General features: G+C 33.7%; 2 protein-coding genes across 4 annotated transcripts; one reads left to right on the plus strand and one right to left on the minus strand.

Annotated features, from left to right (window-relative positions):
* Positions 1–412: 412 nt before the first annotated feature.
* On the minus strand, positions 413–4,976 carry LOC133293951 (uncharacterized). The gene is made up of 8 exons (XM_061492582.1): positions 4,845–4,976; positions 4,710–4,737; positions 3,770–4,279; positions 2,881–3,415; positions 2,120–2,775; positions 1,659–1,925; positions 595–1,586; positions 413–550 (listed from the first exon to the last, which is right to left on the minus strand). Exons 1-8 carry the CDS (start codon positions 4,974–4,976, stop codon positions 413–415), a joined length of 3,258 nt encoding a protein of 1,085 aa, XP_061348566.1.
* Positions 4,977–7,719: 2,743 nt separating this feature from the next.
* Positions 7,720–13,120, plus strand: LOC133293947 (casein kinase 1-like protein HD16). Of its 3 annotated transcripts, XM_061492574.1 has the most exons (17): positions 7,755–7,842; positions 7,960–8,373; positions 8,581–8,694; positions 8,794–8,867; positions 8,982–9,051; positions 9,201–9,256; positions 9,879–9,950; positions 10,112–10,206; positions 10,295–10,361; positions 10,517–10,646; positions 10,746–10,964; positions 11,092–11,222; positions 11,345–11,519; positions 11,605–11,695; positions 12,178–12,335; positions 12,514–12,702; positions 12,777–13,120. In XM_061492574.1, exons 2-17 carry the CDS (start codon positions 8,044–8,046, stop codon positions 12,834–12,836), a joined length of 2,031 nt encoding a protein of 676 aa, XP_061348558.1. In that variant the 5' UTR covers positions 7,755–7,842; positions 7,960–8,043; the 3' UTR covers positions 12,837–13,120. The 3 variants fall into 3 exon arrangements, with proteins under 3 accessions (XP_061348560.1, XP_061348559.1, XP_061348558.1); XM_061492576.1 differs by having other exon boundaries at positions 7,720–8,373; positions 10,746–10,971; positions 11,087–11,222; XM_061492575.1 differs by having other exon boundaries at positions 7,720–8,373; positions 10,746–10,966; positions 11,082–11,222.
* Positions 13,121–13,229: the final 109 nt, after the last annotated feature.

Genomic DNA, 13,229 nt, shown 5'->3' on the forward strand with positions numbered 1-13,229 from the left:
AAAATTGGTTTGTTTGGCATGGTGGGTCGGCCCTCCGGGCCGAACTCATTTTGTCAGTATTTCAAAGGTCCCAAACAGTCATTTTTTTAAATAACAAAACAGTCATTCATTGTTACATTAAAAATAGGAAAGAAAATAGGATAATAAAGGTTATATCTTTGAAGATAGATAAGGAAAAGAGACGCGAATAAACAGTCATTTTTTTTGTCTTTACCTGTACTATACAACGAAATTATATCTTTGAAGAAAGAACCCAATATACTATAGCAGTCTTTGAAATACTTCCTTGTAAACTATATTAAGGGTACTATTCGTAACACAACCATTTTCATCAAGTATCAATATCTTCAATCCATGCTTACTCTTTACTCTAGACAGTGCCACATATAACTGCCCATGAGTGAAGACAGGCTTAGGGAGATAAATTGCAACATGTGAAAGTGATTGTCCTTGACTCTTGCTGATAGTCATGGCAAACGAGACAATCAGGGCGAATTGTCTTCTTTGGAAATTTACAGAAAATGTATGACTCGATGGGCTCATCGTCATTCTAGGGATTAACACAGTTTCCCCTATATTGCTTCCTGTAAGTACAATTGCCTCAACAACATGATTCCTTAATTTTGTAATAAGCAATCTCGTGCCATTGCATAAACCTCTCGACTGATCAATATTTCTTAATAGCATTACTGGAACTTTAACTTTCAAGATTAATTTATTATCAGGAATCCCTGAGCATGATAATGTATTTAAGATCTCAGGGGTGATTTCATCATCCTCAACAAAGGAAGTCCCACCTTGCTTAAGAATTTTATCCGAACTCAAAAAAGTCCTTTCTTCACCAGGAATCATAGACATTAGGTGCTCGTTTAGCATAGCAACATCGGACAATTTAGGAGTTAGAATAGCACGTTCTTTAAAGAAGGTCTGATCCAAAATATTATCCAAGAGATTCGGATAAACAAAATTAACCATATCCGACAGCGGATCTTCCGATTCTCTAATCAACAATTCATCTGGAATTGTTATAATAGATTCTCCATCAACATCATCTCCAAGATTACCATCCCCAACTTTAAGTAGCCACTCAGAAAATTCTTTTATTTCCTCTAAATTGTGAGCGCTACTTCCAGAATTAAGACGCATGTTCTTGGTCAAAGTTAATAAATGACAATGGGACCATAGATGAGAAGAATTGATGGTTGCATGACCTATATCTTGTCTACCGCCATGAGGAATGACAGGTAATATTTGCCGAAAGTCACCTCCTAGAACAACAACTTTTCCACCAAATGGCATATCAACACAGCTTGTATCAGAAATTCTAAGAACATCTCTCAGTATCCTATCCAGAGCCTCAAAGGAAAATCTATGTACCATTGGAGCTTCATCCCAAATGATTAACTTTGTTTTTGACAGCAACTCAGCTATAGTAGATTTCGGCCTTATATTACACGTTGAATCTTCATTGATTTGAATAGGAATACGAAATCTAGAATGCGCTGTTCGTCCTCCAGGAAGCAGAAGGGAAGCAATTCCGCTAGAAGCAACATTAAGTATGATTCCAGCTTTTGATCTAATAGATGCTGAAAGAGTATTCCAAATAAATGTTTTTCCTGTACCACCGAACCCCTATAGGAAAAATAACCCTCCATTACCTGCCGTAACTGCTGAAACAATTTTATCGTAAACAGCTTTCTGCTCATCAGTGAGGGAATTAATTAGTCTTTTATGCTCCTCTTCCAAAGCAAATCTGTCATACATTAATTCATCCAACACTAATTGATTTTGCATATCAAGCAAAGTTTCACTATTGATGCGTGGCATTGACGGATAATCAGAGAGGCATTTCCCATTGCTCTGCAGTACCTTATCAATTTCTTCAAGAGTTATGTTTTTTATAGACTCTTCTATAAGAATTGCATCTGACAAAGCATAAAATTCAAAGGAAAAAAAATTAAAAAATTAACAAAGATAAAGTAATCAAAGAAAGAAAAGAGAGCGAATAATTTATCAACATTTGCTGAATACGGGCAAAAAAGCTAATAAGTACTAAGGCAACATATGCTGATTTCGGTTAAACAAAAAAAAATGTATGAAATATTATTATAACACGTACCTTGACGTCCTATTCTTTTCCTATGCCGATAAACAACGTTGTCGGATAAAAATTTCCAACACTCTTCCCAAACTTTTTCAGGTCTGTTCATTGAGTTGGCAAATAACAACAGAGCAAACAGACATCTAAGATAAGCAGCAGATCCCCAGGAACTTGCCTCCTTAATTGCATCAATGTACTCATTGTCATCATCCAGAAGTCCTAAAGAATAGCATGCATCCTTAAATGTAGGAAAAACCACGCCATTGATCGTTCTAAGATCTTCATAACTGGTGCAACCTCTTTGAAAATTAAGCAAGGTGCGAAGATATGAATCTTCTCCATTATTGGCAGAAAAACGATTTATCCTTCCAATGGAAAATCCTTTTTTTCTCGGATTCCATTCATGCGTTTTTTCTTTGAAAACAAATTCAGTCGGGTACTCTCCATAAGTTAGATGCCTACCTTCTGGATATTTTTTATTTGCATCCATCCAAGACTCAAAAATTGACAGTCTAGACTCCGCCCTTGTCTTTACATCATACAACGAATCATTATCACTGAAAATAATGTTCTTTTCATTAGACAAGTGAAATGGCAATCTCTGAACAGGGGGATATCTCGAATGAATGTCAAATCCAAATATTCTCCAAGCTGCTTCACATGCGGAGACATACCTATCATAAATAAATAAATAGGTGAACATTTAAATTAATAATTTCTCAAAAAAATTGTGCCAATTTTGTAGGAAAGCAAAACACAATGGAGATTATTTTTAGTACCTGCAGTCATAAAACATTTTTATTTCATCGTCCGAATGATTTATGGCAGCTGTCACTCTGTCATTCCCTTTGTGGATGTATTTAAAAAGATATTTAATGACACTTCTCTGGCAAGTATATTCAACGTTGATATGAGCCTGGTACTTTAAAAGAAGGTGTGCATTATAGGGCACAACATAACAATTATCAAGTTCAACACCATTTTTGTTCACAACTCTCCCATCATTTCTTCTCTTATAATGAGAAAATCCATCATCGTCAATCAAAGTACGGGAGCAGAAGTTTTTTGGAAATTTTTTTGAACACCGTCCGTCCTTCATGCAAGGAGATTTGTAATTTTCAGGACCACATGGACCATGTATCATGGAACTCGTGACAGCCATAAACAGCGTAGGATTCGTTTCCTTGTCAGGTATCTCCGCTGAAATCAATTTATCAATATCAAGAGCACTTTCAGCTTTGCTTGAAGGGTTCAAGAATAGAAGAATATGAGCATGAGGTAGTCCGCGCTTTTGGAATTCGATTGTACAAACATCTGTTACATTCAAAGAATATAACATAAGTAATAATAAGAATACAACAACGTTATAGAAAGATTCAATGCATGACGTAAATTTTTTTGTATAAAATCCAGTTAACAAAAAGAGTATCAAGTTTATAATATACTTACATGCAATGACTCTGCCAAGAATATTTTCCTTGTTTAAATCATGTAGCAACTGGTCCAATTTGAACTTGAAGACTCTGCATAGAATATCAGGCCGATCTTCAGGGTTCAGCTGTCTGGCCCTAACAAATCATGTAATTTCTGGCCACTTAGGATTGCAGGTAATTGTTATAAAAAGATGAGGATATCCAGCCCAACGGCAAATTGCGAAAGCATCTTTACAATTTTCAGCCATATATCTAGGTCCGCCTGTGAATGAAGAAGGTATAATGATTTGTTTTCCAGTGCTCAGTGTTGCATCTTCACCGCTATCTAATGAATGTTTTATATTTTTGTACAACTCAGCTCTCAGATGACTCTGGTTATATCGAATGAAATTAAACTGTTCAAACTCAATCATAGTGTATGCATCAACCAGAAATTGTTGGAAAAGTTTCCTTGATCGATGTAGAATTTCTGATTCTTCAGATCGCATCTGAAGTCTAAACAAAAAAAATTCCTTCATGCTGATCATGGCTCTTGCATTTTTCCTACCACTGGATACAGTTCGCTGGACATCATCACGATAACCGTCTTCACCGTATGGAAATAACAATGGATACTGCAAGCCAAGATACAATGGATGCTTCACATCGATGCGCTGCAATACTCTATCTTGTGTTTCAATAATGATATCCCTATCGCCCATAACACTGTCTATATCTCCAACAATCAAAGCTGCCACTTCGGATGCTGTCAGAAGATTACTCGTGACAAAACATTAAAAACACAAAACTATAACCGCAAAGAGTTTAAAAATAAGGAAATAGTCATGATACAGAATAAACCAATGACGTTTAAAAATTAAAAAAAGGCAGCAAAGAGTATGGGAAAAAAATAAAACCCGCAATAATTAAAAAAAGGATAACAGTGAGGAAGAATCTATTACCGACTAAATAAGGGGAGTCAGACGTTTCTTTCTCAATGATGTTATAATCAACAAAATCAAAATCACTCACACAAATATGAGAAACAACAATCGATTTAACATCAGTTCTTAAGTTTAAAGACAAACGATACTGATGCTTGGTTGGCCTAAACACATCGCTATTGAATCCAACTCCAATTTTTTTTATAAAATAGCACTCTCCTTCGTTGATTTTATTCCGCACCTGCAAGGTACCTTTGATAGTGGCGTGGATCCTACCACCCTACAAAAGAATGGAGCCAACTTATGTCAACAACGTTAACTAAAATGATCAAAACAAAGATGGAAGATTTTTAAAACACATAACACAACTTGTTCATCCAATAAAACCATTTCAAGATTGTCCTCCAAATTTTTACGCTGAAAGTTAGGAACTTTCCAAGTCCGAACCACCTTCACCTTAATCCTCCAGTCCTCCTTGGCAGGATTAACATCCTTTAGAAAATCATATTTTGAACTCATATTTTGTGTAAGAAGAAAAAACAGAGAAGCAATCACCGACGTTGAAGAATAATGTGTATCAAGAATTGTATAAATGAGAGTGATTTATAGTTTTTGAATTGTCTTCTTGAAAAAATGTGAAGTTTTTGAATTAAACTGAATAAAGATTTAAAAAAAAAAGATAACTACAAAAGAGTGATTCAGTAGTTATAAATGAGATTTTCATGGAATAAAACAGTCATTTGTTTTAATAACAATGAATATCCCATTTTTTTTTCAAAAAACGTAAAGATTTGAATTAAACTCAATAAAGGTTAAAAAAAACGATTAGATTACATGATAACCATCAATTAGGTAAAAAACAAAGATGGCGACAAAAGAGTGATTCAGTAGTTATAAATGAGATTTTCATGGAATAAAACAGAAGTTTTTTCTAATAACAAAACACTCATACCTGATTCCAGTGAATCAAGAGGTTAATAAAAGATTCAAATTTAAAAATCTGAAAATAAGGAACAAAGGTCGGGATATGTATAATTTTTTTTTTTACTAATTAATTTTTTTTCGAGTAAATAGAATTGTATTCTTTAAAAAATGTGAAGTTTTTGAATTAAACTGAATAAAGATTTAAAAAACAAAGATAACGACAAAGAGTGATTTAGTAGGTCCGAACCACCTTCACCTTAATCCTCCAGTCCTCCTTGGCAGGATTAACATCCTTCAGAAAATCATATTTTGAACTCATATTTTGTGTAAGAAGAAAAAACAGAGAAGCAATCACCGACGTTGAAGAATAATGCGTATCAGGAATTGTATAAATGAGAGTGATTTATAGTTTTTGAATTGTCTTCTTTAAAAAATGTGAAGTTTTTTAATTAAACTGAATAAAGATTTAAAAAACAAAGATAACGACAAAAGAGTGATTCAGTAGTTATAAATGAGATTTTCATGGAATAAAACAGTCATTTGTTTTAATAACAATGAATATCCCATTTTTTTTTTCAAAAAACGTAAAGATTTGAATTAAACTCAATAAAGGTTAAAAAAAACGATTAGATTACATGATAACCATCAATTATTTAAAAAACAAAGATGACGACAAAAGAGTGATTCGGTAGTTATAAATGAGATTTTCATGAAAAAACAGAAGTTTTTTCTAATAACAAAACACTCATACCTGATTCCACTGAATCAAGAGGTTAATAAAAGATTCAAATTTAAAAATCTGAAAATAAGGAACAAAGGTCGGGATATGTATAATTATTTGTTTTTTTTACTAATTAATTTTTTTCGAGTAAATAGAATTGTATTCTTTAAAAAATGTGAAGTTTTTGAATTAAGCTGAATAAAAATTTAAAAAACAAAGATAACGACAAAAAGTGATTTAGTAGTTATAAATCAATGAATATCCCGTTTTTTTAACAGTCATTTCATGGAATAAAACAATCATTTGTTTTAATAACAATGAATATCCTGTTTTTTTTCAAAAAACGTAAAGATTTGAATTAAACTGAATAAAGGTTAAAAAAAACGATTAGATTACATGATCAACATCAATTATTTAAAAAACAAAGATGACGACAAAAGAGTGATTCAGTAGTTATAAATGAGATTTTCATGGAATAAAACAGTCATTTGTTTTAATAACAATGAATATCCCATTTTTTTTTTTCAAAAATCGTAAAGATTTGAATTAAACTGAATAAAGGTTAAAAAAAACGATTAGATTACATGATCAACATCAATTATTTAAAAAACAAAGATGACGACAAAAGAGTGATTTAGTAGTTATAAATGAGATTTTCATGGAATAAAACATAAGTTCTTTCTAATAACAAAACACTCATACCTGATTCCACTTAATCAAGAGGTTAATAAAACTTTCAAATTTAAAAATCTGAAAATAAGGAACAAAGGTCGGGATATGTATATTTTTTTTTTTACTAATTAATTTTTTTTCGAGTAAATAGAATTGTATTCTTTAAAAAATGTGAAGTTTTTGAATTACTGAATAACGATTTAAAAAACAAAGATAACGACAAAGAGTGATTAAGTAGTTATAAATCAATGAATATCTCGTTTTTTAACAGTCATTTCATGGAATAAAACAGTCATTTGTTTTAATAACAATGAATATCCTTTTTTTTTTTTCAAAAAACGTAAAGATTTGAATTAAACTGAATAAAGGTTAAAAAAAATGATTAGATTACATGATCAACATCAATTATTTAAAAAACAAAGATGACGACAAAGAGTGATTTAGTAGTTATAAATCAATGAATAAGCAATCTTGACCATTGATTTAAAGTAACAAATCCTGTCAATTGAAAATATAATTCTTTTTTGTATTTATTATATTCACCGGTTTACCATTAAAGGAAACTTTTTTAAATGTTGCAGTGTGAACACAATGGTAAAATTGAACCACAGTGCGACACGTGAGCAAGGTTTCCACAAAATGAAATTCCTTTATAATATAAGATATTACTATAACGAGATTAATGTTTATTATATTATAGAAAATAAAATTATTTGTTACACATATATAAAAATATATAAGATTTATATTTTTTTTTTCTCTTTTATTTTCACATTTCAGCGCATAGAAGTCAGATATTTTTATGTGTAGATAAGAACTACAATTATCTATTATGATAACATGAGAAATGTTAATGGAAAGTATAACTAACTTAAGAAATTTAAATTAAACTTAAAAACAATAAAAGTTAGAGAAATGTAAAATATAAAATTTGCTTTTCGTCGTGGATCTTCCATTTTTCCCGTGACTACTACCTTGCTTTTCGTCCTTGCCTCCTACTACTTTCCCTTTCCCTTTTAACCTACCATCGAGTTTGCTCAACGATCAAACCCTAATCCTCATCCTTCAGTTAAAGCACCAATTCCTACCTCTTGATGAATCGCACCTGTTATCGATTTGCACAGATTTTCCATTTCTTTCGTTTTCAATTTTTATAACTAATTATTGTGAAACTCGCAATTTCAGCCATGAATCGGGTCTCGGTGCTCTGGTAAAGCATATGATGATCGAGGTTCTTAGCACTGCGAATCGATTGCATGGGTTTAGAGAATGCCGGAGCTTCGTAGTGGAGTGCGACGTGGTCGTGCTGCGGTAGGTCAGAAAGGGTCGGAACCGGCGAGGAAGAACGTGAAGACTCGTGCTGCGGTCGCGGCGGCGCCGGAGAAGGGAAGGCCGAGGACTAGATTGGCGGCGAAGAAATTGGAGCGTGAGAAGCCGTTAATCGTGATATCGGAGCCTGATAGTAATATAGAACGGGCTAAGGCGAAGAAGAATAAGGAAGAAGGTGAAGGCGTGATGGGTGATGAAAGTGGAGGCTTGAGTGCTAATAAGGGTGTTGCCCCAGAGGATGATGCGAACACTCCACCTTTTCCTGAGAGGGTATGTGGCAATGATTATTATTTAGTTTTCATACTTTCTCAATGTTTTGTTTTATGGGACGATGGTTGATTATGTACTTTTATTGATGTTATGGTGTTAGTGGCTTCCAGTTTAGTCTTTGCAGTAGTCGGTATATTGTTGCTTATTCATTGATTTATTTCTTATTTTTAATAAATTTTGAAATTGAATTTGTTTTCAATCCCAAAGGTTCAAGTTGGAGGATCCCCTATGTACAAGATAGAGAGGAAACTGGGTAAAGGTGGATTTGGTCAGGTTTTTGTTGGCCGCCGTGAGCGTGCTACCGGCCCTGGAGCTATGGAGGTAAGTTTCTCTTATTACCTCTGGGCTATTTATGTTAAAAAGTTTTCTACTTTTGAGACTGGTGTGGATTTAAGTTGATTTCTATCTGTTATGTCTCAGGTGGCTCTGAAATTTGAACATAGAAACAGTAAGGGATGTAACTATGGCCCTCCTTATGAGTGGCAAGTGTACAAGTAGGTTCTCTTTTATTCTTTATATTATGTTTTATTAAATAATTTGAATTTATTTATTATGTTTTGTGATTAAGTATCTATAGTTAAGGTTTGACTTTTATGTTCTGTCAAAAGCACCCTTGGTGGTAATCATGGAATACCTAAAGTACACTACAAAGGAAGACAAGGAGAATATTACATAATGGTATGATCTATTCTACATGGATTTCCCTCAAACCCTATCCTAGCAAGTCAGGGTTTTATGAGGAGTGTTTTTTTTTTTTTAATTATTTATTCTACTCAACAACCATTGCACTATCTAACAATTCAACTACTTCCTTTATATATGCGCAGGTTATGGACATGCTTGGTCCAAGTTTGTGGGATGTCTGGAATTCCTCAAGCCAGACGTGAGTATAAGCATACCTGTATCTTTTTTGCTTTGTGATTGTATCTATTGCTTTGTTTATAGGATTTGTTCCCATGTTTTAAAACAAGAGTATTATGTATTGATTTTTTTTGTTCTTGGGCTGTCTTCTATGAGATTTGTATTAAAGGAAGGTGACTGTTTTTAGTTCCGTTTTCTTCCACGTGCATGGTTGAGTGAATATAGAAATGGAAAACAAAGCGTGCCTGACAAATAATTGTATATATTCTGTTGTACAAAATTCTTTTTGGCATAGTTCTTCAGTTTTTAATTATTGTAATTTCCATTTTTAATATAAATAACTACTCAATTGAAAAATTCTTATGGTTTGGCATACTGTACGTAATAGTTTGTGTCTAAAATGCATATTTTTTTTCCTTCAAGACACCAGTTGTGCCTTAAACTTTCACTTCTGTTACCTTCTGTTCCATTTTCCTTGGTACTTTTTTTGCTTCTTTGAATTTTTTTTCCTTTGCTTTTAGCCTTCACTTGTGCATGTAGTTTAAATATGTGAATGGATTATATTATAATTACGACAGTAACAAATATTTACTTGTTTTGTCTTTGTCTTATTGTTTTCACTTTTGTTATTAATAAATGTTCAGGATGTCTGCTGAAATGGTCTCTTGTATAGCTGTTGAGTCCTTATCAATACTTGAGAAGATGCACTCCAAAGGGTAAACTATTGGTCAAATGTTTTTGTTTAAAATACTTTTTCTTCCTATTTTTTATTCCTACTTATTGATTTTTAGAATGTTTACAAGTTGATTCAATTTTAGTTCTCTTTGATTCTAAACAATGAGCATGATCTATTTGTTCCTGTTGTTCATCATTGTAGTTATGTACATGGAGATGTAAAGCCAGAAAACTTTTTACTAGGTCAGCCAGCTACAGCGCAAGAGAAGAAACTGTTTCTTGTTGACCTTGGATTAGGTTTGTTGATGCAATTTAAGTATAAATGTGTATATGAGGTTTCTTACTTATTATTAATCTCTTCTTAAAATGTGCAAATGTTTTGCAGCTACAAAGTGGAGAGACTCCTCCTCTGGACAGCATGTTGAATATGATCAACGCCCTGATATGTTTAGGTTTTCTTTTTTCTATTTTCCCCTACTTTCTCATTCTTTTTCGCAGTGCAATTTTGTCTTTGCTATTATATTTATTTCCCCCTTTTTATTAAACGGTTTTTGTTCTTGTATATGGTTCTCAATGTTCTTGAGCCTAATCTTTTTAAGTTATGTAGAGGAACTGTTCGGTATGCTAGTGTTCACGCTCATTTGGGAAGAACGGCTAGTAGAAGGGATGATCTTGAATCTCTTGCGTACACACTCATCTTTCTTCATAGGGGCCGATTACCATGGCAAGGTTACCAGGTACATTTTTTTGATACACTTGCTGAGTACTTTACTGTGCAAGTTGTATTCCTTTCCTTAACATATCCTATATCAATCTTGTTTTACCTTGTCTCTTAGGGTGATACCAAATCCTTCCAAGTTTGCAAAAAGAAAATGGGAACATCTCCTGAGATGTTGTGCTGCTTTTGCCCTGCTCCTTTTAGGCAATTTCTTGAGACTGTAGTGAACATGAAATTTGATGAAGAACCTAACTATTCCAAGCTAATATCTTTGTTTGATGGTATAATTGGACCCAATCCAGCATTGCGGCCAATTAATACCGAAGGCGCTCAAAAGGTAATCACTAAACTGCTTAAGTATGGTTTTGGAGGTCTTATATGTCTGGCTTATTTTTTTCCTTCCCTCTTCCTGATGGTCTTTGTGCTTATCATTATTATATGTCTACTCAACCAAAATTTTTCAGGTTGGGCAAAAGCGGGGTAGATTGAATATTGAGGAAGAGGATGATTCACAGCCCAAAAAGAAGGTTCGTTTAGGGGTTCCTGCTACACAATGGATTTCAGTTTATAATGCAAGACTACCGATGAAACAGAGGTAGAGCATTGCAATTACTCTTTTCAGCAGTTTCCTTTAATTCAGCAATCAAATAAGGTTAAACTTGCGCATGATATTACCTCTACGAGTTGCTTGTGACTTTTGAATTAGTTGCATTTTAGGTATCATTACAATGTGGCTGATTCAAGATTAGCACAGCATGTTGATAGAGGGATTGCAGATGGCCTTCTTATCAGTTGCGTGTCTTCTTGTTCCAATCTTTGGGCACTTATTATGGATGCTGGAACGGGTTTTACTTCTCAAGTTTACAAGTTGTCACCTTTTTTCTTACACAAGGTGAAATATGCTGTATGTCTTGCAATTCTTTTATAATCCAATTTCATGTGATTAAACTTATCCATGTGACTCCGTTTCTTTGCAGGAATGGATCATGGAGCAGTGGGATAAGAATTATTACATTACTTCTATTGCAGGGGCCAATAATAGCAGTTCTCTTGTGGTGATGTCAAAAGGTTTGATTGCTAGTAAAGTTACCTTTTCCTATGGTGATTTTTATGGTGATTTTTTTCCCCCTTTGGTTGATGAATCATTATATCCAATTTCATGGGAAAGCTTTTCAGGATTTTTGTTCTTTTTCCCACATTGAATTTTTCTCACCTGGCGATAAACTAGTTTTGGTGTTTACTTTGTGCTTTTATTTGATATACTTTAGGTTATTCAGTCATTTTTTGAGTCTCATTTTGTACCTGAAATAATTGCTGCAGTTGTTTAAATACTTTGCTGATAATAGTACCTGTTGGACATGGTACAAATAGCTTGCATAAGTTCCTTTCTGTTCTATATTTTGTCCCTACTTTTTTGTTCTTTTTAATCCGTGAGTTTTGTTTAGTGCTTTTGTTTTGACAAATATCTGAATTTCTGCAGACCACTACACAAAAGGATTCTATAGCTTTTACCTCTGATTTTGTTGTGATTTATGATCTAATTTGTCCAGGTACGCAGTATACTCAACAATCATACAAAGTAAGCGACTCTTTCCCCTTCAAATGGATAAACAAGAAGTGGAGAGAAGGTTTCCATGTCACCTCAATGGCTACTGCAGGAAGTCGTTGGGGTGTTGTTATGTCTCGCAATGCTGGATTCAGTGATCAGGTTTACTTTTAATTTGTATCCTACTATGTGACATATTGGTATAGCAGTTTTTTTTTTTTTTTTTGCTTTCTTTGGGTACGTGATTTCCTGCCCCTGTTCAGCATGTTTTGCAATGAAGGATATATCTCTGCTACTAGACTTCCTTTCTGCTCTCTCAACAGTTACCTTTTAAGTGTAGGTGGTCGAACTTGATTTTCTCTATCCAAGTGAGGGCATCCATAGACGTTGGGATGGTGGTTATAGGATTACAGCAACTGCAGCTACATGGGATCAATCTGCTCTAATATTAAGTATTCCAAGGCGCAGGCCTGGTGATGAAACTCAGGAAACTCTGCGTACATCACAATTTCCCAGCACACATGTTAAGGTAAGGGAAGTTGAATGACTAATTGATTTTGTAAGTTAATATCAATACTGATTCTCTCATGTTGGGTTGTTCAGGAAAAATGGTCAAAAAACCTTTATCTTGCCTGCTTGTGCTATGGGCGCACAGTATGCTGATTTGCTTTGCAGGTCAAAGGATTTTATTGACAAAGGAATTATGGATTGTCTGCTACCCAATCATATAAGATCTATTTTGTAGAAACTAGTTGTTCCAGCGGAGAGTCATGTTGTTCTCTGTTATACATTATTATTCTATTCTCTTCCCTTCTAATATATGCTCTACTTTGGTTGGGGAAAGTTGCAGCAGTTAAGCTATATATATTCCTCCAATATGTATATCAGGTTTTATCTAAAAACAATTTTCGCGTGCTTAATGCAACTAATGTTCAATTAGGTGTTTTGATGAGATTTTCAGGATTTTTTGCATTGTACTTTTATTAAGAAAAGCAATTGCTTGCCATGAATATCTTTGTGAATAAAGGCGAAGGGACCAAAATTAACACCCTTCTC

The sequence above is a fragment of the Gastrolobium bilobum genome, unplaced genomic scaffold, assembly GCF_033153095.1.
Source record: "Gastrolobium bilobum isolate Gb01-03AN ecotype WA unplaced genomic scaffold, APGP_CSIRO_Gbil_v1 utg54935, whole genome shotgun sequence".
Lineage (NCBI taxonomy): Eukaryota > Viridiplantae > Streptophyta > Magnoliopsida > Fabales > Fabaceae > Gastrolobium > Gastrolobium bilobum.

What these genes read in the sequence shown, in the direction of transcription:
- LOC133293951 (XM_061492582.1), bottom strand. Translation starts at nt 4,976, where the DNA reads ATGAGTTCAAAATATGATTTTCTAAAGGATGTTAATCCTGCCAAGGAG. An exon ending in GAAAAGAATAGGACGTCAAG is followed by an intron (nt 1,926 to 2,119) that starts GTACGTGTTATA and finishes ATGCTTTGTCAG; the next exon opens with ATGCAATTCTTATAGAAGAG. An exon ending in TGTTTCAGCAGTTACGGCAG is followed by an intron (nt 1,587 to 1,658) that starts GTAATGGAGGGT and finishes ATACTCTTTCAG; the next exon opens with CATCTATTAGATCAAAAGCT.
- LOC133293947 (XM_061492576.1), top strand. Translation starts at nt 8,044, where the DNA reads ATGCCGGAGCTTCGTAGTGGAGTGCGACGTGGTCGTGCTGCGGTAGGT. An exon ending in AGACTACCGATGAAACAGAG is followed by an intron (nt 11,223 to 11,344) that starts GTAGAGCATTGC and finishes GTTGCATTTTAG; the next exon opens with GTATCATTACAATGTGGCTG. An exon ending in CACCTTTTTTCTTACACAAG is followed by an intron (nt 11,520 to 11,604) that starts GTGAAATATGCT and finishes GTTTCTTTGCAG; the next exon opens with GAATGGATCATGGAGCAGTG.